Here is a 23,766-nt window from a genome sequence, read left to right as displayed (position 1 = left end):
TATGTGTATGTATGAAGTTTTATGTTATTTAGAGAAGCAGTGAGCACTGTGTTGGTTATAGATAAAGAATGGTTACAGTTTGCTAAATGTCCATAATCTACTTGGACATTGGATGATAATTACTTAATTTGTCTAGCTCAGACTGTTGAGGCCTCACATTACAGTGAACTAAAATGGAATGTATTTTTGCACAGAAGAAAGATTTTGTCTCTAATCTTACATTGCAAGTGCACGAGGAAAGGATCTTTTAATGGCCAATATGAACAGGAAGAACGATTACAGTGGGCAAAGCCTGTTGTGATGCTCATATGACCACTTGAGTATTGTTTTAAGACAAACTTGAAAAATTGTGATCCTGTTCCCTAAAACTGGCCTCTGAGCACAACAGGGCCACAAGAGAGACACATCAAATAAGCTAATACTACACAGCCTGAAGCAGTCGATGTTAAACTTCACTGAAGCAGACATTGGAACTTTGCCATGAACCTAGTTATCAAGAAATCCAAATGTTATGTTTTTATTTGCTCATTTCCCGCACCGTAAATAGTTTAATTTCAATAAATAAATACATATACGCAAAGTATGTCATTGGGGTTTGCGACATTTCCGGTCGCTGCTGTGTCGTTTTGCTTTACGGCAGTTGTGACAAACCAGAAGTGTCAACCGCTGGGTTGCAGAGGTATTTGGAAAGACAGCTGATGTTTTTAAGCTGACGGCAATCAAAAAACGAAACGACCTGAGACAGGAAAACTTGAAGATTGTGATACACACCTGCTGTAGGATATGACATTAACCACGATGCGAGAATCAACAACACATTTTCGACAGCTTCCGTCCACAACGCTAGCTACCGCGCTAAGCTAACTTAGCCAGAAGATAGCGAAGACAGTTTGCCAGCTTTCCTGCTGGGCAACATGTTTTGAGGGCGAGCAGATTCGATGTGATTTGCGTATATTTTCAACGGCAGCACCCTGGGTGCAGTCTTGAGACGCCGACTCATAGCAGGGCTTCCTTCATATAAACACACAATGTGGCTACAGCAAAGACTCAAGGGGCTACCGGGCTTGTTGTCAAGTAGCTGGGCGAGAAGACTCCTCATAGGACTTCTGCTCTTCCTCATCTTCTACTGGTACCTGGGAGCAGAGCGCAGGTGGAGGGTGTTCGGTGGCTCGGCCATGCCCGGAGGGGCGGCAGGACAGTGCCTACAGGCTGAAATCCACAGGTGGAGCTCTCACGTAGACCGAGGAGAGGGGATATACAGCACACCTCAGGAACAACTGGATACACCTTTTGTAACAGGTAACGGCCATATTCTGATTGACATTGACTCTAACAAACTGTGGGTGGCGTCGTCTTCGCAGCCTGGATCGGCTCCGGTCCACCAGACTGAATACTCACCGAGACTCGGCGTCCATCTCGAGGGGAAGCGTGTTGAAGTTCAGGCGACCATGCTGTGGTTCCGGAAGGGAGCCGTGCTGTCGGTCCGCTGTGCCTCACCAGCCGCCCCGCAGTCTGCCCGGGACTGTGTCACCATCAGAGAGGAGTTCATCGCACACAGAAGCAGACCAAACGTCTATCTGCAACGAATCCACATCAACAACCCGTCTGACAGGGTCGCCACCTTGGACGTGTCCTCTGAAAACCCCTCCTTTGGGAGCAAGTTCTCCACCAGTGTGGAGAAACTTGACGACAGAGAGATCGTGCTCTCCTCCGGCAGAGTGCCTGTGGAGAGTAACCGGATGGTGCTGGTGGTGGTGGTCACCAAGAAGCTGAGCAGCAGGATCCAGGTCTCTGCTAAATCAGAGTACACAGACAACATCCTGTCAGTGGTCTGGACCTCAGAGCCCATTGAGTCCTCCAAGCTGGAGGAGACCTTCAGCACCCTCAGAGAAGGAGCCAAAAAGGAGCTGGGCGAGCTGCTGAGAGCCAGTGTGGAAGATCTGGATACGGATCACCAGCAGGCCTGGATGGACCTCTTCATTTCAGGTGAGCTCAGGTTGTAGCAGCAGCTGGCTCTGGGTTTTAAAGGAAGCCACATCACACACACATGATCATACTTTAAATGTAAGCATTATGTGTGTTTTTCTCAACTGATCAGAACTGAAATGACCTGCTTATTGTTTACATGCATGACAGATGTAAACAACACTTAAACAGCTTCAGAAATCATAGCTAATGTAAATATAGTAGTTGTTAGTCCTCTTTTTACCTATTCATTACAAATTGTGCCTTTAAACCAGTTTAGAGCAGTAGTTCATGGAGACAGAGCTAACAGTTTGATTTGAAATCATCTGTTTTCCTGTTATCCTTTCCTGTAAATTTTGACTCAGTTGCTGCACCTTCTTTATTTGCACCACGTTTCTCGGGCTCCAGTGGGTATATAGTATTAAATACAGCAATTGTGAATGAAAAACATTTTGTCTTTTGCTGTTGGGATGTATGAGCTATGGGGTTTGAACTCAAGCTGATTAACTATCAAGCTGCCTTAAAGCAGCAATAAGTGAGATGAAGTGGGCGTGAAAACAGTGACGGGGCAGAGGTCGAGTGTCACTTCACTCTAGAGCCGAGTGACATGATGATATGTTGCGTGTGATGATAAAACAAGTCTTTTGTTTTCTGTTCAATTGTTTATTTCACTGTGTCACAAATCACACTCTTTACAGCAACATGTTTCATTATTTGGACGACTCTTTGCGTTCTTTCGCACAGCATAGAGGCAGGTAGGAAATTTGCATGAAGGCTGGACAAACAAATATGGAGCAGAGCGAAGGTGACACAGAAAGGGGTAATCTCGACCAGGAGAAGGACTCTGACCAATCAAGACAAAAGAGGGCCAGCTTCTGTTTCATGGTACAAGCTGCCCTTCAGCATCTGTATGAGATGCACCAGGCTTTCAACGGACTTCACTGCAATCCGCAGCAATATGAAACACTCAGAACAAGGTGACGCCAACCACAGGTGAAGCCAAAAGTGGACGATCCTTTTCTAAACCTAACCAAGTAGTTTTGGTGCATAAATCTAATCAAACTGTGACCATTTCAGAGCATTAACCACGTTAGAAAGGTTTTCTGGCAGGAAGACTTTGTGCATCGCTGGGATGAGAATGTGTTGGACACCCAGTTACTCTGATATTGCATGGCAATGCTTTACAGTGGACTTAGTCGGAAGCCTGGTTTGTCTCCTACACACACTCAAGGGTACTGTGTGTATCTGTATAAGATGCGGAGGGGCGTGACACAGCGTCAGTATTTGATGCTTTGGGAAGGAGACTAGGTTTATAGATTTTGTGATGTGCTTAATTAAAATTTTGGACGAAGGTTCTAAATAAAAGAAAAATAATCTGAGTACTCAGTACCTTTTGAGTAAGTCGTAGGTCAGATTTTATTTGTCAAATACACAGTATAATTCAAATTCTAGAGAGAAATAGGCCTTTCCATGTCATCATTTTATAGAAACAATTTATTCATTACATTTACAGAAAATGTGATATATTGTAATATATATCTAATGCTGCTCTCACCTGGAGATGAGCCTCTGTCAGACCCACATACCCGCTGTGCTGCTGCAGCATGTGGAGGCTGTCCTCCAGAAGTTCTGTTTGATTAGACAACAGTGTGATGTTCTGTGATATAAAATCCACTTCTATTCAAGACATTTTGAATATTATTGAATTAGACACTTTCTGATGACAGAATGTGCTAAAATCTAAAAAAGACTTCAGGAGATGAAAACACTGAATTTGGGGAAAAATGAAACGGAATCTGTAAAAAAAAAAAACAGATTTCATAGGAGGCTGCTTTCAGGCCTGTAAACTAGCCACTTTCTTTTATTTGACTGGCTATTATCTGATGCTGCATGTTTTCAGATAATGTCCATCCGTCCCCTCAACTAAGATTAAGTGGTCTGTCCTGTGAATGTCCCATGTGAACCACTCACTTCACTCATTACACTTATTGACTGGAAGTCTGAACTGACCTTTTCCAGTTGCATACAATGCTAATTTTGACCTTGTTTTGAGCATGCAGTGCATTTCATTGGCACATGTAAGCACAGGTGGCAACGTCTCTGTGATAAAGTAGACATGGTCAAAAGCTCTGGAAAAGCTTCTGTCAAACCACTGTGACAGCCTTCAAGAATAGTATTTGGTCATCAAAGTAACCGATCTTGAAATACACTCCATGCCGGTTTTGCTTCTGCTTCTTTGTTCATTCAGGTGTTGAAATGAGGAGGATCACAGACTCCCACACACCATCGAGCCGCACGGTGAACACCACCCTCTACTACATCCTGTCCTCCTCCATGGCTCCCCTGCTGGATCGAAGGCTGAGCGGCGAGGAGCGTGCCCGTCTGGAGTCCAGCCTCAACTACGCTGACCACTGCTTCAGCGGCCACGCCACCATGCATGCGGAAAACCTGTGGCCTGAGCGGGTGAGCAGCACCGCTCAGATCCTGCAGCTTTTCACGCTGTGGACTCTGACTCTGCAGAAGAGAGGCTGCAAGGTGCTGGTGGCAGCCGGAGCCCACGGAGCCATGCAAGGTATGGTGCTCAGCTTCGGCGGCCTTCAGTTCACCGAGAACCACCTTCAGTTCCAGGCTGATCCAGACGTGCTGCACAACAGCTACGCCCTGAGAGGCATCCACTACAACCAGGACCTCATTAATCTGGCAGTGCTGTTGGACATGGAGGGGAAGCCTTTCCTTCACCTGTCAGTGAAGCCACAGGAGAAGCCGGTGAAGCTGTACGCCTGCGAGGCCGGCTGCCTCAACGAGCCAGTGGAGCTGACGTCAGAGATCAAAGGTCACACCTTCCCTGTGATGGTGACCCAGCCCATCACACCACTGCTGTACATTTCCACAGACCTGCGCCACCTGCAGGACCTCCGCCACACCCTGCACCTCAAGGCCATCCTGGCTCATGAGGAGCACATGGCCAACAGGTACCCAGGCCTGCCCTTCCTCTTCTGGTTCAGCGTGGCCTCGCTCATAACACTCTTCCACCTTTTCCTCTTCAAGCTCATATACAACGAGTACTGTGGCCCCGGTGCTAAGCCCCTCTTCAGAAGCAAGGTATAAACAAGTGTAATAAAACACGAATAGTAAGAAAAAACTGCAAACTGATGTGCTCTGCTCCAGGTTTTTTCCCTCATGTGTGGTGGCAAAGATTTCCCCTCTCTCTCTCTATCAATGCTCTCTCTGTGGGTTGGTTTCTAAATTTTGATTTCACCTTCTGCGTGAGTGTAGCTCATGTGCTACATGTTTGGAGTGGGCTGGCATAATAGCCTCACACACCTCTTCTTTCCCTCCTCTCACAAAAGTTGATTTTGCAGTTTTTGTTCTGTGTTGAAGGAATTGATTAAGTTTTTATTGCAGCTGTTTCCTTTAAGAAACCACGAGCAACGACAAATCTGATCTCAGTTAAAAGCAACATTAGAATAGTAGCCTTCAGTCAAGATCACAGACCTTGGCGTTACAATTAGCCATTTGGTCGATGGCGTCATGTTAGCACACCACCTGTTGGACTGTACTTTATATCCATTGTGGAATGTAAAGCATTTGTTGATCACAATGGAAGGCAAAGAAGCACAAGAGTGATTATTTTCTCTCAGATTTGGACTTTATTGTTTTACTGCATTCACATTGTTCTGACTTAGCATTCATAAGAGTTTAACAGGTAACAGGTTTAACAGGTTTTTTGGATTTTTTTGTCTTTCTTCATGGAAGCTGTTAGTTTTCATACATTTCGTCACAGTGTGAAGGTCAGCTTACAGAGACCTATTTGGGTTTGGTAATGCATGGCAGTGAACATCATGTCTGCTTGTATTTTTGGAAAAGTTATTGTTGTGAAGGTGGTAGACCTTTTGGTTCGAACCTGCACATAAAACATTTAAAGGTACCCTGTGGAGTTTTTGACCGTTAGTAGCACCATGAAGCAATGATTTCCTAGTGGCTTCCTGATGTGTTTGCATCTCGTACACGCACAAAGACGTGGGTGATGCAGCACATCCGTACTTATGGTTTCTCACTGCTTCACTAATTGACCGTTGATGGTGTAATGCACCAACGAGGCATTCATGTTCCAACAAAGGTGTGGAGAAAAAGACTGTAAACCAATGGACATGGACAAACATGGATGTAAATCTCAAAATATATTAAAAAGAAAAACTCTGAATGTGAACAAAACTTTTGTTGTTTACGATAAACTTCCACAATGTACCTTCAATTTTGACAAAAATAAAAGCAGCTTTCAGGCTCACTGTGATTCATGACCTAACTGACACGTGAAATAATGGAAACCAGTCACTTCCTTAATTGTAGGAAAAACACAATTCAGAAAGCTTCAACCTAAAATACCACAGCATGCCGAGAAAAGCATGTGTCTATCACCTGTTTGCAGTGAAGTCACTTCAGTGTGATTTGTAGTAAATGAGCCATAACATTGACGTTGTGCTTTCAAAATGACTCTTTAAAGGAAAGCTTTATTACAGCTTGAAGGAAAGTTTTGGAGCTCTGGTCATCACAACTGTCTTGTTATGATAACATTGTGCAAGTTGATAGCTGAAAGCTGGAAACGCAGCAATGTCACGCATGAAAATATTGCAATGTTGTATCGTGAAGAATGAGGCCAACACAGATGATCAGACAGGCCTTAACAAGCTGTCAGGCAGCCAGACGCATTTGGAGGGAGGTAAACAGTAAATATATTACCCACTCTGTCTGCAGTGGAGCGCGCACAGCTCTCCTGTGCAGATTAGCAATATTTCAGGTGTGCTCACTCTCAGTTTGACCTTCACCTCAAGTGGTTCAGATCATCTGTTAGATGAACTGATGGTTTACTTCCAACTTGTCTGATTGTCTGACAGTTCGTTTTGTTTGACCTCTTCAGAGCTACGAAAGATTAAACCCAAGTTGGAATAACTCCTGCTGTTCCTTTAAGTAAGGCGTCACGGATCGACCTAAAGCAAAATGATCCCCCACATGGCAGAAGTCTCAATTACAACTCGGTATAGTCAGGTGGTGCTTAAAGTCCATGATATCTGTTGTCAAGTAAAACGGCTACTTGTTAACACATGTTCTTACGAAGAGATGTTGACCTGCTGGACGCTGAGAGAAGGCTGTGCTGCAGGCTAAATGCTCTTCTCTGATCAGCATGAACTGTGTGCTCACTTGGCCAGAAGCCTTTATCTGCTATTCCTCTTTTTTTTCCTGCGTTTTGATGATGTTTTCTATTGAACTACTCAATTAAATTAACAAGAAATCTACGGGTTGGCTTCGGCTCTTTACTAATCAGTCGTTGATCTCTCGTCCTCAGCATGTCTGTGTCCAGTTTCCCAGCCATTCTAATCCTCCCCTCTGAATTCACTAGGTCACCAGCAAAAGTGAGGATCACTGCTGTGACGCCGGGAATGCTGCTTGAACACTACAGTGACATGCACTCACTCTCCATGTGGTAGCGATTCTGCTTGAGCTTTGGCAGCATGGGAGATATTAACATGGGTGTGCTGGTGCTGAGTGACATCTGCTGTGGAACGACACCACAGACCTGCTGTGAGAAGATGTACAGGCATATAGGTTAAAGTTGGACGTCGGTGTCACTTTAAACCAGATAACTGATCTATAAAATGTTGGAATGCACTTCACAGTTTCCAGTATTCACATTTGAGGAACTGAATGAGTTAAAGTTTCATAGTTAATTAATAGATAAGGAAAAGTTTGAACAGCATTTTCAGGAGGCATTTGAACAGCAAATGATTTCAGCATGTGGTGTAATTCTCTATTAAACTGACTACCTTTTGAATCTCTGATCTAACTGGAAACTAGAAGTTCTTACATGTGCAAAATTGTTCAGAATCCGAATCGATGCAGCAGAGCCTTTTTATTCCATGTGCTCGTCTTCCTTGCCAAAACCCTGTGCTTAAATTACCCAAAATCCAACTCAACCAACAGTAGCCAGCAGTTCGGTTCGGCTAATGTAGCCTGGAGCCTCTAGCCTGCAGCAGAGATGAGGAGGGGGCTTCAGAGGTCTGGTAAGCTCACTTCTTTCTCACTCAACACCACTTTCTGAAACTTGTAGTCTTCAGCAGCACCCAGCGCTGACTCAAGTGACATCACATGAGGTCATTTAGCAGATTTCATGCAGCTCCTTCTGCAAACAGTGATGGCTTTATACAGCTTTTTTCACATATGCAGCTGTACCCCCCAACACCTGCAAACACAGGCTGACGAGTTCCCCTTTAACTAACTTTTAACCAAAATGATATAAGATAACCGCTGACAAAGTAGAAATCTGTAGTATTCAAAGGAAGTTTGTAGGGTTTGGTGCACACAATAAGACTCTGTGAGGCTGTACACCATGATGGTGGAACATGCTGATGTTAAACAGGGAATGAGCATCTTTGTGCAGCTTGTCGGCATGCTGACATTTGATAATTAGCACAACGAATGTCTATATAACATTCATGGTGATCCCACCAATAGATGAAGATGAGGTCTGGACCAGGGTAGTGGGCTGACCTGTGACGCTGTGTTGATACATTACTTACAATGTAAACCAAAAGTCTAAAGAAAACCACCAGATGTTTTAATCTCAGCACTGGCACATCTTTGTGCCATCCAATCACACCGAGCGCTGCCCTTCATCTGCTAAATAGACATCCTGTCCTAGTGAATGAGAGGGGCCGTCTGCAGGCCGATCACACATTGCTTCACTCAATAGCTCTTTAAAGTAAAACAGCCTTGTAATGCTTTTTTCTGGCGGAGTGAACACGGAAAACGAGCACAAACATTGTGGCCCAAAGCGTCTGCTGTAAACATCCATCACAGTTTACAGACCGGCTTCCTGCTTCAGCATCGACCAGCTGTGGCTGTGTGTACTCGCAGGTGTCCTGTGCAGAGAGTTACATTATGAGTGTGCTCATTTTTTGTGTTGCCTCGCCAAAAAAAAGTTTATGTTAAAGCTGTCTGACTGCTGATGTTTGAGTCCAGTGTTATCAGAACTGATGGTCAAAGCTACTAAAATAACACCCAAGTTGTGAAAATCAGTATTTCTGTGAATGCTAAGTGAGCACTCAAACTGCTCTGCTCTCTGAAAGTTCAACGTATGTTGCACTTGTGGCCTCAGCCCTTTGACAGCTTAGTGAAAAAAACACTGTGATGTCACTGAGTGGGGTGGGGGCAGGAGTGCAACATGCTGCAGTTTTGTCCCATAAGTAACCACAGGTTTATTTGCTACATGTATTTTCTGAGATACACTTTCTGAGTAGGGACGGAGGCTCGGTGCCAGTGTACATTTAAAGCACAATTGTGTTTCATAAGTTGCTTTTACTCATCTGATCACTCAAAAGACAGCTGATGACGACAGCCTTTCAGTGTGCAGGCTCTTATGGGCTGCTCCTTTTGGCTAAAAGTTTTTTTTTCTGAGGGATCAATTTAATTTGATTATTCAACACAGATCTAACAAACACCTCATTAAATATTAAGGTGTAATGAATGAGGTTGAGGAGATTATCATCATGTCAGTGTATGATTCAGCATATTTGTTCATCTTGTTCGTTTTCTGTTTGTGGGTTTAATCCTGTCTCTTTATTTCATGTGAACTACTGTGTGTGCCTTAATGAAGAAAGAAGTTAATTTATTGAGCTCATGGCTATAGCTGCAATCAGATGGATTGTACTTGAATGGTTTCTGATCAGGTCAAATTGAAGTTTTTTGTTTTTATTTTGTCTTATGTTGGGGAGAATAAATCAGTGAATTACTGTGAGAATGATGTCTGGCAGTTTGTTCCATATACTTCTGGGTTCAGAGCAGCTATATGTTTTTAGCATTTATGGAGTCTGGGGAGCACCACTGGAATAATTATATACTTTACAATGATTCATACTAATCAATGTGAAAAAATGATCACTTTAAAGCTACAGTGTTTTGTATTAACACATATGTAATGTGGAAAGTGTCACCAGCCCACAGAGCTGCACTGTTACCTGCAGTCTGTGCGTATTCGACTTAGTGGTAGTGCTCTTCTGCAACACCTGTGCAAAACCCACATTTATTACAATACAGTTGTACTCCAATTGTTGTCAGATTTGGTTTTAAAATGTAAAGATAATAAATCTCCAGTGTCAAATTCAGACGAGTCAAATCAAGTGTGCTCTGACCCCAGTTTGATTCATACGGCAGTTTGTTACCTTCTGATGCAGAGGAAAGAAAGAAATAGCATGAGCATCAGCTGATGTCTTTTTTCTTAAAAATGCAGTGTAACACTACTTTTCATTGAAATGCTGTTCTTAGAGTTTAGAGCACATTAGGGTATATATATTAATGCTATGCCCTTCAGCTTTTCATGCTGTGTGTCTGATGGATGTGTAGATAGACATAAACTGTTTCCTGGTAATAATGTGATATGTCAGAGTTGTGCTTACAGTGCCGTCATTGCCGTTGCCCTTAAGTGGCCTAAAAAGTACATTTAAAGCTCTTTTTGGCTCGACCCTCGATATGATCCAACAACATGTAACGGCTGTCCCGTAATGGCGCCTGCTGCTCTCTCTGGGTCTGACTTCAGTGTAGCTAGCACTCTGCTCTCTCATCATGAAAGAGAGCCACCTCTAAATTAAAGCAATCATCAGATGGAAAATGGTTTAAAAATGTTTTTTTCTCAAGCATTGAAGGCCATTAAAACCACCCATGTGTCGTTACCATGGCAAAGATGCTGTTCAGGATGTTTTCTGTCTCTTGTGAAGACCTGTGATGTCACAGCCATGACCCAATCAGCACTTCATTTCAACTGCCACAAAACAAACCAGTTTTATTCCAAGATTATATACTGTAAGAAAATGACAGCCTTGCTCACAGAGGGATGATTAACTGTTTGAATGCTGACCAGTAAATTACAGCCAGCAGTCTGATTTTGGAACACAGCTACTCAAAAATGAGATGAGGTATCATAAAACAGGCGCCTTGTTTTTATGACACTAATGAATTACACATAAGTTTAAGAAAAATAGAAAAAAAAAACACTTTGGAACATAACGTTTCAAATATTTTGTGGCATTGGTAGTAAAAAACCCAAACATCATACTGTTGCTGAGGACGCACCTCAGCTTTGACATGTTTCTGGAAACAGCAGTTCAGCAGAGACACTTTGGTAAAGTAGAATGAAATGACATACAAAATATTCATAGCTTTCACACATTTTCACACAATTTTCCAAGCCTGAATTATACTTCTGCCTCAACATGTCACCATAGGCACTTGTGGCAGTCATTTCCTGTGTGCATAGTCTCGGCCATTTAGTGTTGCAGCAGTGATATCATAGTGATCAGGTAGTGTGGAACATGACGAAGTTCACGTTTGCATTTATTCTCATCGTTTCTGATACAGAGCTGTGACAGTAGGTCTGAACAGGATGCCTCAGCAGGTGAGCGGGCGAAACTGACAGAACTGAGTCACCTTCTTAGAAAATGTAGCACAACATCCCCACAAACTATCAAACCTCGACTGAAGAGTTGAATCAAGACTTTTTCGCTGGGTAACGTTACATTTTATGTGTCCATGTTGTCCTGTCCAGCCTCTGTACAGAGACACTGTGACACAGAAGTATAAATCAGCCTGGACCTGGAAACAACTTTTTCTGCTACATGAGGTTTACAGAGTCAGTGTATGTACTCAATACTACGCCTGAAACCTAATAAAAGTAATCTGTTTTCAGGCCAATGGTTCTTAAATAAATCAAGGTTCGTGGGCTCCATCTGTGTGTCCAGTAGACCCAACCTCAGCACATCTTAAGCTGAGCACAGGGACTGGAGACAGAGATAAAACTGGTCTGGATCAAGTCAAAAAGTCTTCTGAGTTACTGGATGGATTTGCCACTTCTGATGGAGTTGGCTCGCAGTCCTTCCAGTCCTTCAGTCCTGCTCTAAACACTGGACTCACTGTATCCTACCTGTGATACAGGATGGTCATGCTATGCATCATGGTCCTGCATCGCCATCTCCTGGAGCTCTGACATTTCAGCCTCCGAGCACCTCGGAAAATTCACTCACTCACAGTCATATTTCCATCACTTTTGGGGACCTTACTGTAACAGTCTTCACCCTGAATGTAATGATTCACATTATAGGGACACACCATGCACAGTCACAGGTGGCACAGGATTTCTTTGCTCATTACCTGCAGAGCTTTGTATATTGCAGTAAAGCTGCTGAGCTAAGCAGTCTCCTCCAGGAGCTTCCCTTCTTCACATTCCTCCTTCTCTATTTAGCATCTTTGATTTGACATGGTTTGTCTTGTCTTTGACTTTAATGGAGGAGACCTCTCTTGGTCAGTAAGACTATTAATTGTTGCCTGCCTGATGTCATTTAAAAATTTTAATTAGCTTAAAACACTGCTACCATCACATGGGTTCTGTTTTTCCGCATTGTCCCTGTAATGAATTTTATGAGTCTTTCAGTGACTGAACTGTGCAGAGTTCACAGAGAAAGCAGTGCAGGACAAGGATAAGTAACATTAAAGTCCTGAATCAGGACTAAGAGTAGCTCTGTACAGTGCACAGAGATAACACTGATCTTTTAATCAAGCCAGTATGTTTTCCAAAATGTTGGGCTGAAACTGAGCAAGCGCACGTGAAATCTTCACAGGCATCTCGTGAGAAATCCTACCACAAACAGCTGCGTGACACATTATGAAAACAATATGCTCTCAATTAAACACCATCCCAACACAGCCTACCTAACACATCATTTGTCAAACTATGGGGGGAAGTCTTCCTGAAGCAGTGCCAGAGTGAAGTTATCAGTGTAAAAGGTGAGTCGAACAGTCCCAGCTGACGTCCTCGTGTTCAGCAGGCCATGACAATACACCCATCAAACACTCCTGGCCCAGTGCCTGAACTCAGCTCAAAGCTAGTCAACATGTGGGATCCTGAGCACATTGTGTTTGTCCAGTCACAGCAGAACTGCTTTTTGAGAGCTGTGTGTGTGTGTGTGTGTGTGTGTGTGTGTGTGTGTGTGTGTGTGTGTGTGTGTGTGTGTGTGTGTGTGTGTGTGTGTGACGGATGAGATGGGCTAGGAGTCTTTGAGCATGCTAATCTGAGCAAAGATCTTGAGCGCAGGGCCTAGTTTGATGTTCATGGTTCCCATGAGGTGGTCCTCCTTCAGCAGCAGCAGGGCCTGGCCATCAATCTCCTGGGAACGGAACTCCTCAGCAATCTCCAGACAACCTGCAGTCACACACACACACACACACACACACACACACACACACACACACACACACACACACACACACACACACACACGCCAACAGTCAGCTTACACCACAGCTCTGGAAAACGGCCATAATGGCCAACTGCATTCACTTATCACCATAACTGTCCTTACACTTAAGTCTTAATTTATTGGATTTGGATTTGTGTGTATTTGAAGGGATAAGAAAGTCTTTGCAGAGCCATCAGAAACAAGAATGAACTATTTTCTCGTGCTCAATAATGATCGGCATTGAATTAGGGATTGTAGAATTGGGACCACTCAAACCAACCTTTAGAGGTAAAGGTGAATAGAAGTGTCACTGGACCAGTTGAGGCAGCACCCACCTGGCAGAGAGGAGATGAATTCATAGACGTCCTCAATGTTCCACAGGCCAGGGTCACTGGGCAGGAAGCTGCAGGGCAGCAGGGGCAGCTCAGAGCCTCGCACCGCAGGCCCCTGCTGGGCAGCCAACAGGGGGGGCAGGGGCCCTTTGTAGCCAGACAAGTCTGAACATTGGCTGGACTCTCCCTGTGCAGGGTGGACTGAGGAACCAGTGGACAGAGCAGCAGCAGCAGGCTTCTGCACAGAGGGAGCAGCCTGCAAGAGGGGTTAAGATACAAAACTTCAGTCAAAGACGAGTCAAGAGAGAGATGAGACCTCGAAGTCAAGAAGTGAAGAAGACACGTCGGACTGATTTCAGAGAGTGCAGTTTGTTGTGTTCCAAACAGAGGGCAGCTAAGGAATCCTGGCACGAAGTAACACACCTTAAAAGTCGAAAGCTGACTGCAGCCTCACCTTCTTTTTAGACTCTAACGTGCAATTCTTGTGGTTTCCGTTCAGCGCTCTTTGCTTCTTCATGTTCTCCAGGGTGGTTTTGCGGTTTGGGAAGAGACCCATCCTCTTTGTGCATCCCACATTGTAGCTACAACAAAAGTGAACATGGTGAGCTTAAAGCTAGTTTTATAGAGCACAACCTGATGCATGTCCGTTAAACTTAAAGTGTGTGAATATGAAAAATGATTTGGGCACACCAGCTTTGACACAGAGGTCGAGAAAATATATTCAAGAATTGCTGATGAATCTCATCTCTCCTCTCTCACCAACACAGAGCGACAGACTGAACATTCAGGCAGCAGCTTCTCGTTATCTGAGGCTGACGGGTGGAAATGATCATATCAGCTGTCATCACTTAACGTTAATTCTGTTAGTGATTGTCGCTCTTTTGAGAACATCTATTCCGCCAAAGATTATCTATGGTCCAGTCAGCCGTGGATCAGTTCCCATAGATTTTTCCATTAATTTTAATGGCTGCCCAATACAATTACAATACAGCCATAAAATTGAGAATGTGGGAATAGTTTTTGATCCCTCCCTCACTTTTGACCACATATTGAGCATTTCACAATAACTGTCTGTCTGCTCATTTAATCCAATTCACACATCGATTAAACGTTTGCATGTTTTTTAACCTCCACAACTGAAGACTGCAACAGATCTCTCTCTGGCCGACCCACGGCAGCAAATAAAACCTGTCCTTATTATCATTATTATTATTATTTATTTCCTGTATGTTTGGGAAGTCTCACACCTGATGTCATGTTTTTTAACTTTTTGCCCTTTAAGGGCCAAAACTGAAACTTAATGGTGGGGCCAAAAGCAAATACCCTTTGTATTGTATTGTATTGTATTGTATTGTATTGTATTGTATTGTATAGTATTGTATTGTATTGTATTGTATTGTATTGTATTGTATTGTATTGTATTGTATTGTTCAATGGTACTGTGTCACTTGGCCTGCTGTGCTCAAACTATGAAAAACAATTCCTACATAATGAAACTGATTTTTAGGTCACAAACAATAACACAGTGATTTTTTTCATTCATTTTAAAGTTTTAAATGAAAGTTTGCTAGAAACTCCTAGCAGCTGAAATTGAATGTTATGGCACGCCAATCTCTAATTTCCACCACAGGTTGGATTGTGGAAATAAAGAAGATGAAGACAGAGTCATGTCTTCCCTGTCTGGCCTTACCGTTTGGCACACACTGTAGAACAGAACCTCTTGGACCTTTTGAAGATGTAGGCAAAGTCCACTCTGCCACACAGCTCACAGGTCAGCATGGGCTCCTGCTGGGCCTTTAATTCTGAGGGAAACACACAGTCAACACACTCAGCTGGACAGACAGACACCAGAGACACAGGAGGGGCGCCACGTCCAACATCCATAGACAACAAATCTGTGTGAGGACTGAGCAGCAGCACACCTTGCTCACAGTATGCAATCTGTCACTCTGTCATGACCTCATGGACATTACATACACTCAAGGCCAGAAGGGTGTCTGGGACCCCCTTTGGGTGTGCTGCACCAAACTCTGAGAAACAAACACTGAAGCTGTGCTGCTGGTCTTTTAAGGTTTTTACCCTTTGGTGAGAGGCCGTCCATCTTTGAGTCTGCCGTGTGTCTCCTTAGGCTCTCGATGGAGAACGATGGACGCTCCACCTGCAGAAAGAAGAACATAAACTGCTGACACCGCTACAAGAAATAAGAGAACACTAAGACAACGCATCATCTGGCTCCTTGTGAATTTGATAATCAAGAACAGAAAATGGACAGATGGTCGAGCAGACTCTGTTTTGTTAGTACAATGATGTCTTTCCACCTTAGGACCCTGCCTTTTGACCACAGGAACCAGGTTCTATATTTAGTTCCTAAATACAAAACCAAACACCAAACACAAAACCTCAAGGCTTTAGCAACTCGTGTTCACAGTGTCACAGTGTCCACCTCAGTCCTTTTGCTCCTTCTTCCTGTCTGTCCCTCCCTTCAGTCCCCTCTTTCTTTGCCCATGCATTTCCTTGCCATCATCGCATTGTCATTCTCCTTCCATCATCCAGATGCCTTTAGACATTTCCACCCTCTCTCATCTGCCCTGCAATGACCTGCAATGACCCTGCAGTCCAAGACGGCGGTCGAATAATCGGAAATGTCATGAGATCGAGGAAAGATGTGTAGGAGAACTCCTAAGGGCTGAAGACAACCACAGTGCTAAGAGAGACTGACTACACTTACAGTACAGTAGGCTCTATAATTATGCATCATCAGTCAAAAAATGTCCCCTTTTCTCGAAAGACAGACTGTGTTAATACTGATTATGATCTCACTATGAGCCTTTTCATGTAATAGTGTAAGAACTAAAACATAGAAAACACCGTGAAATGTTCATTTGATTGACTGATTCAGGCTGAGGATGGGTTATGTCACAGGTTGACCATTTGTTTTCATGAATGGCCAAATGATGTAACGAGGAATTATGGGACGGCATCAGCTCCTTTCCTTTCATAAAGGATGGTCCAGGGTATCCTATGCTAAAGGCAACACAGAGAAACACTGAAGCACTTTTCCTGAGCATTCAGAGAAGTCGAACAGCTCTTATCATGGCTGACACACAGACACGTCTGGGTCATTTCACTCAGTTGGAAACCTTCCAAAGCAAACAGACTATTAGACAACCTCAGTCACCTGTCCTCTCTTCCCCACCTCCTCACCTGTCCCCACTTTCCCTCATCAGCCCTGCTGTTGCCTGATCTTCCCTGCCACTCACTCACCTGCTCCCCATTTCCTCTAATCATCCCAGTACTGCACACAGAGCACAGGCAACTACATCATGGCACATCTTTACATCTGTGCAACTTATCCTGGTCAATGCATGCAGATGTATACTACATATAGTATTTTTTATTGTCTATTTGTTCTGCTTGTTCTTTTTTCTACTTCTTCTTTTCCACTCTGCTGCTGTAACAAGTGAATTTCCGGTACATATTTTTTAATTTGCCTTAAAGATTTTACTCGATCTGTTGCAAACTTACACAGAGGTCACAGTCACTATTTTGAATTTTTAGAGCAATACTTTCTATGTCACGTTTTTCTCTTCATGTTTTCTATATTTGCTGTTTTTAATCTCACTTGTATTTAAATGTTAGTACTTGAAGGTTACACTGACACTTTACTTCTTTCACCTGCTCTATTTGCACAACACTGGTACTGTGAACTTTACACGGATTTACTTTTGCACTGCACAAATCAATAATTTGTTGCACAAACAGAGAGATTCAGAATTGGGGTAATTTTCCATTTGTCATGGTAACGTGAACAGTGCTGTTCATTCAATCTACATCACAAGAGGGTTTATGTTGAAAGCATACAGCTTAACCAGATCGTTTCACAGCAACATTAGTGATCTGGGTCACTTTCGCTGTTCTGGGTTGGAAAACTAATTCAAAATTCAAGGGAATTTGGCTCAAAGAGGTAGTAGACAAAAAGGACCTGCTCGTATGTGGTTGGAACTCATTATATGAAAATAAACTTGATTAAAGCATGAAAACTGTACCTGTGCCTGTGTGGCAGGTACAGTGGAGACTGTAATTATTGGGATAACAGTAGTGGAGGAAGCAAATGTTGAGAACATTATGAAAGCAGTGACAGGGATGATGGAGGCAGTCTGTGGTAGCTGGGAAAAGAAGGCGGTCTCTGTGGGCACAGACGGCGCAGCAGTGATGGCAGGTGCACGGAGCGGCGTTGCCTCCTGGCTTGAATGAAGACAAATGCTATGCTGTTGGTGTCCGCTGTACGGCACACTGGCTGTAGCTGAGTTTCAAAGATGCAATCAACAACGTGAACCTTTTTCAGGAATCAGAATCAGATATACTTTATTGATCCCGGGGGAAACTGGTGGTGCCAGGTCAACGTGTTTGGACTGGCCCCTCTCATGCCAACAAGGGCTAGAAGAACCAGATGGCTGCTCCACCTCTCTTGTGTGATTGATAATTTCCTGCAAGGATACCAGTTCGTCATCCAACATCTAAAGCAGGCAGACCCCTCATCATAACGTGCCATATTTAATTACTCAGTATTGCCTTTTACTCTTTTATTACTATACTACCTGTCTTCCCCAAAACCATGACAAAAAAGACAAATTCATGTGAATGGTTTTGTAATATTACAGTGATGGCCATGGAGTACAGGCTGTACAGCAGTACAGAGCCATCAGAGATGGCTGCCTTCATGAGTACCTCTGACAGGTCGTTATCAAAGTCATTAATACCACCAAAGAAGAATATACTCCATACATGTCTGGAGTATCACTGCAGCCCAGTGTTTCTCAAACCCAGCAAAACACTGAGACTGGTCCACCTGACACACACTCAGACACAACAAAAGCAATCTCTGCCTGCAGTCCAAGACCCCGTTTACACTGAGGGAAAACGCATATGTTTTACACATACACGGCATGTAAACAGGGTTAAACGGCATTTTAGGTTCCGAAACGTCACAACATGCGACTGAATACTTAACGTCATGTGAGCGACCTATGTTTACACTCGCGCCCATAGGTTTGGCATAGTTATGATGCACTCAATGGCGTATTTGTCCGGGTTCATGTAAATGACAACATTTTTGAAAACGATGTTGTGTACACGATGTTATTTTTGAAAACGGAGGGGCAAAATATCCGTTTTCCAAAATATCCTGCTACATGTAAACGTAGGGCAAGACAGTGAGGAGTGCACAGACTTGTGTATCGCAGAAACTTAACAACCATCAAACAAACTGATGGCTTGGGACTCCCCATCAACTCGCTAAACTGAAGAAGCTCTGTGGACGAGAGACAAAACATTTTGATGACTTCTACAACCAAGTCCAGCTGACTCAACCTTCCCTGGATAACCATGACCTGGATGACCGACCAGCTTGGCGACCTTAATTTTGGGCCCAGAAGCTGTCAGGGCAGAGTTTGCAGCACTGAAAACTGACTGATAGACACTGACATGAGAGAAACCAACATTTTTCCTGATTGTTTCAACACTTTGCCATATTACAATAGAAATAAATAACCATAAACAGATCATCACTGGTCTGGAGACAGATGATCTGAAGTTTTCGGTGTGTTTTTCTCTGCATTCATTCATTACATCAGAGTTGAACAACAAGAGGTTGGATGATGCTGTGTTGTTTCCTAGTGTATGAAAATGCACCATTAACATGGCATTTGAGTCACTGTAAGAATCATTTGTCCATTGTTCTTTGTTTCTCAGTGGAAATACAAACAGGAAAGGAGGGCAAAGGGACTGTAGGTTCCTGGTTTAGTTCCTGTCGCTCATCTGTGGTTGGCACTGGTGTATTTAGTTAAAAAGGTACACATGTCTATGGTATTTTGCAGGTATATATCATCATATATGCTTTTTCTTCTTTAAAAAAACATACTCCTGGTTTATCACAACAAGGGTCATATTTTCAAAGGTTTGGCCATCATTCTGGACTCAACAAAGCCACAAGCTTAAATCTGAGAGTTCAGTGATATCACTAAGGAGAAGGCAACAAACATGAGCAGTCCACCGACCGGATCATTTAGAAAGAAACCCCCAAAATGTTAATGACTTGAAGGCTTTATTCCTGGTCAGTATGGCCAGTGTTATTTCTGAGTTACCTGCCATCATGGACAGGTCTATGCCTACTATCCCTGCCATATAATGGTCATATTCAGTGTCTGTATTAGTGACCTCACAGACAGACATTTGCAGAGCTCCAGTACTCACGGGGAAAGGCTCAGCACCCTCCTGGATAACGAAGCCTTCTATCAGATGGGTGAGGATGTGGGACCTGACTAGGGCCTGGGCTGGTTTGCTCTCTCCACTGTGTTGGCTGCTGTTGTTCCCATTCCCCGAGGTCATGACTGGAGCAATGGCCGCCCCTCACCTGTCAACACGAGCAGCATGGTAAACTGAACAGGCGCTGGACACCATGCAAGGCTCCAATCATTTGTGCATGACACCTTGCTGCCAAATGTTTGGCCAGAAGTTGGCAGTGTTACTATCATTTAGCTTGACAGGTGTTAGTTTGACTCCTTAAGGACCACTTCTGAATTTAGAAGACATAATTCAGTTTCATTAATTGTCTACTTTTGTGATTTGTTAACTTCATTTCTTCAACATCTTTCTTACACTTAGTTGTCTACAGAGGATTCGGCTCTGCAGGGAGTTTTCGTTTCTGCCGATGTCAAGACTGGCTCCCAGTGAGCCATTCTGGGTTTAAAGTCGTATTTTATGACTTCTACATTTGTTGCGACAAGCAAACAACCTTAAATTGCCAGCTTTCGTCATGAAGTCTGGCGTGACAGTCTCTTCACACGCGAGGACTTGTGTGTATACTGTTGTGGAAACCCATCGGCTTAATATCGAGCTCTAATCATTGAAGTAGAAAGGAATGATTAAACTCCTGCTTTTCACATCATGTGGTAACGTTATGACTGAAGGCAAAACAGCTTATAATGAAGTTGTCTTTTAAGAATTAGAACTTTATAAGCTTTAATAAGCCAAACTCATTAACGAAAAGAAAGCTTTTCACTTTCCTTGTTTCCGTCTAAATGAAATGAAAGTGCAGGCTATGGACATCAAACCCTTCAATACTTAAGTTATCTGCCAATATCAATGTTCCGTAATCTTATGGCTAAGTTAGCCTGATCTAATAATTTAGCCCAGTGGTTACATAGATTTGGTTGTTCAGACTGTGAATGAATGAAAACTACACAGCATTAAACCCCACATTTAAAGCCTATTTTTATGCTCAGAAAAACCTCAGAGTAGTTGTCTTAACTTACTTTAACAGTCCGAAACCCCCTCTGAATTAGTTAGAAAACAGGCGCTCCGCTCAGTGACAATGGTAGAGGGAAGAAAAGCTCTTTGTTCAGCGGCTCCAAACAACGCTTTCATTTACTCCCTCCGCCTCAACGGCGAGGAGCCAGTCCGCCACTTGTAACACAAGACCTATTTCAGCAGCTAGACAGACCACAGACCGTCACACGGCGTTATACGAGAGCACGCAAAGTTAGCAACTGACTCATATCCTCACTATGTTTCGCCTTTCTCATCATTCGAACCGCAGACACTACAATCCTCCTGCAGTGTGCGTGCTCGCTGAGTGAGAGAGCTACAGAGATTCACGTCAAAGACTTCCGGTAACAACTATCAAAATTAAAGTAGTTGTATAACACTATCTATCTATCTATCTATCTATCTATCTATCTATCTATCTATCTATCTATCTATCTATCTATCTATCTATCTATCTATCTATCTATCTATCTATCTATCTATCTATCATGGGTAATAGGAGCACTAGTGGATCCAGTGGCCTCCAGGTACATCTGAGATCACATTAAAGTCTGTTCTTGGCCATACACTGAATCTCAATTACTCAATTACCTGTTCATGTTAACATTTTAAATAATAAAGAAATAAAATAAAAATTTCAGGATATTACAAATCAAATTGCCAAACTGCCTTTATCTGGGGTGACAGTACCATATATGACTATAATATTGTAAAAATAACACTGTATAAGCTAGTTTATGTCCTATACCAAGAACTGAAATGAAAATTGTATTGTATTTCAGCTTTACACATATAAAATATAAAGTTTTTCAAGATTAGCCATCTGGGAACCTTCATGGCGTGATCTTTAAAGGTTCTGCAACTACTATTTGAAAGTTGCAAAAATATAATCAAAGGGGAACCTTTCGGGAACTTTCCCGCAAGATTACCTGTTTGCTGGGTATTCTGTCCCTTTAAAACCTAAAAAATATATTATTATTTCAGCGATTAACTTTTATTTTTTAAACATGAAACCGGAAGTGGTGAAGATGCTGCTCCTAACTTGGTACTTCCACTGACTTCCAATAACGGGACAGCTCTTCAGTGCGGTCCCCTCTCTGTCCTGAGGCCACCGTCTGAGATAGTCAAAACTAACTTCAGCACGAGTCTCATGTCATCGCTGGACTTAATGAAAAAAGAGTGTTTCGCATCTGGGACCCTGTCCTCGGCTTCTCTTAAAAGACGGTTCATAAAGAAGAGGAGGGTCGCTCCGAGGACGCAGCAGGATGCGGACAGCGAGTGTCAGCTGTGCAGGTGGGACACAAAATTCTTTCGGAAGTTTGAATTCACCTGATTTCTGTCATTAATTCATTAGGATAGTTCACACAGACAGGCTCGTCATGTCAGGATCAGGCCCTTCTGTTCACACTGGCTCTCTGCTGTCAGAGGCAACAGTCTGTATATGTGAATTGCCTTTTATAATATACATAACATACACACAGAATGATTCACTGCAAATGATTTTTTTTTTTTTTTTGGGGGGGGGGGGGGATTATTTTCTTTATGACTGACTGAGATGATTTGTAATTTTCCACTGTGTCACACAGTCAGTATGTCCTAAACCAATTTTCTATTTACAGAACACAGCTGAGCACCTAATTTGTTTTGAATAAAATTAATTGGCCGATAAAATACAAACACAGAAATAGAGCAACGAAGTAACAGACAGGCAAAAATAATCATATAAGACAGCCAAAATATGATTTATCATCCTATAGATTGTTTAATTATCATTAATAAAGTAATTACTAACAGATTCTTTTAAAATGTAAAAAATATAGTGACCTCTTAAAAATGTGTAAAATATTGCTTATCTGTGGATCATGTTTTTTCAGGGAATACTGGCCAGGCCCGCTTTTACAAATGGACGGTGACAATAGTCCAACAATTTCTTACTATATTTCTACCTCTTAAACAGAAAATATACTTCAGCAGGATGAAAAGTTCATCATCTGCCCTCGTCAATGAGGACTTTCTTTGACCGTCCACGTGTATCCCAAACTATACGTGTAGAAGAACATGCACATCCACTGTCCATCTGCATCCTATAATCATTGCTTCTAAAACATTTTAGCTTATAACCATTATGGTAACATATGCACATGCATTAACTGTGTTTTGACAGTGACTGGATCCCCCTCCCCACACACATTTAGATCATTGGCATGGGGGATGCTGCATCTTACATTTTTTTTGTAACATGTTCCAAAACCAACAATGCAACAAATATGGTCCCTTCACACAGCAGTTTGCCAGGTGTGAAGGTGAATACGTGTGCATTTTAGCCTTTGGACATATTGTTTGGATGACACTGTACAAAGTAGTTTTTCTGAAGCTTAAGGAACCTTTAGGCCTCCATTAGTAATTCAGCAGTTGTAATGCTGTTTCTCCAGGTGTTCCATATTTTCCCAGTCTGGCAGTAGTCGCACTGTTCGGCGGATTCTGACAGCCTGCATCCTCTCTTTCCTGGCCCTGCTTGGCTCTGTATCCATGGACCTCAGCTCCAACTTTGACTTGCTGCACACCACGGAGGCCGCGTACGAGGAGCTGACTTCATGTAGGACAATAGCAATCTTGCAACTCATCAGTAAGCTTCAAGAGATGAGACATTTATTTACCAAAGACATGGGCAATGAGACACTGGAGGGAACTGGAGGTTTTTCAGAGGTTATGTTTCCTGTGTTTGGTCATATCTGTGGCGAAATTGCGGGTCACATTAACAACCATGGGCTCTCTTGCAGTATTGAGTTGGATGGATTTTGCCAGGAGATGAGGTGGAGTGTTCAAGGATTTCTAAATGCCTCTTTGGATACAAACAGCAC

The 23,766-nt window shown here is 42.9% G+C and overlaps 2 protein-coding genes and 1 pseudogene across 2 annotated transcripts; 1 reads left to right on the top strand and 2 right to left on the bottom strand.

Annotated features, from left to right (window-relative positions):
- The window catches only part of LOC139335587 (tubulin alpha-1C chain-like), a 328,997-nt pseudogene that overhangs the window by 52,270 nt on the left and 252,961 nt on the right, over window positions 1-23,766 (bottom strand).
- Window positions 616-9,979, top strand: kiaa2013 (KIAA2013 ortholog). Its single transcript, XM_070969119.1, has 2 exons — window positions 616-1,986; window positions 4,214-9,979. Exons 1-2 carry the CDS (start codon window positions 1,029-1,031, stop codon window positions 5,071-5,073), a joined length of 1,818 nt encoding a protein of 605 aa, XP_070825220.1. The 5' UTR covers window positions 616-1,028; the 3' UTR covers window positions 5,074-9,979.
- LOC139335099 (polyhomeotic-like protein 2) lies at window positions 13,056-21,030 on the bottom strand. Its single transcript, XM_070968540.1, has 7 exons — window positions 20,893-21,030; window positions 19,832-19,991; window positions 15,659-15,737; window positions 15,270-15,381; window positions 14,034-14,160; window positions 13,583-13,835; window positions 13,056-13,210 (listed from the first exon to the last, which is right to left on the bottom strand). The coding sequence occupies exons 2-7, from the start codon at window positions 19,964-19,966 to the stop codon at window positions 13,056-13,058; spliced, it is 861 nt and encodes a 286-aa protein (XP_070824641.1). The 5' UTR covers window positions 19,967-19,991; window positions 20,893-21,030.

Source organism: Chaetodon trifascialis, chromosome 8 (assembly GCF_039877785.1).
Source record: "Chaetodon trifascialis isolate fChaTrf1 chromosome 8, fChaTrf1.hap1, whole genome shotgun sequence".
NCBI classification, from domain to species: Eukaryota; Metazoa; Chordata; class Actinopteri; order Chaetodontiformes; family Chaetodontidae; genus Chaetodon; species Chaetodon trifascialis.
This window is presented reverse-complemented; position numbering and strand designations above follow the sequence as displayed.

Coding starts and splice junctions, on each gene's coding strand:
- kiaa2013 (XM_070969119.1), top strand. CDS start 1,029: ATGTGGCTACAGCAAAGACTCAAGGGGCTACCGGGCTTGTTGTCAAGT. Junction 1,987..4,213: donor GATGGACCTCTTCATTTCAG/GTGAGCTCAGGT, acceptor TTGTTCATTCAG/GTGTTGAAATGAGGAGGATC.
- LOC139335099 (XM_070968540.1), bottom strand. CDS start 19,966: ATGACCTCGGGGAATGGGAACAACAGCAGCCAACACAGTGGAGAGAGC. Junction 14,161..15,269: donor TCTACAGTGTGTGCCAAACG/GTAAGGCCAGAC, acceptor CTTTTGTTGTAG/CTACAATGTGGGATGCACAA. Junction 13,836..14,033: donor CGTTAGAGTCTAAAAAGAAG/GTGAGGCTGCAG, acceptor CCCCTCTTGCAG/GCTGCTCCCTCTGTGCAGAA.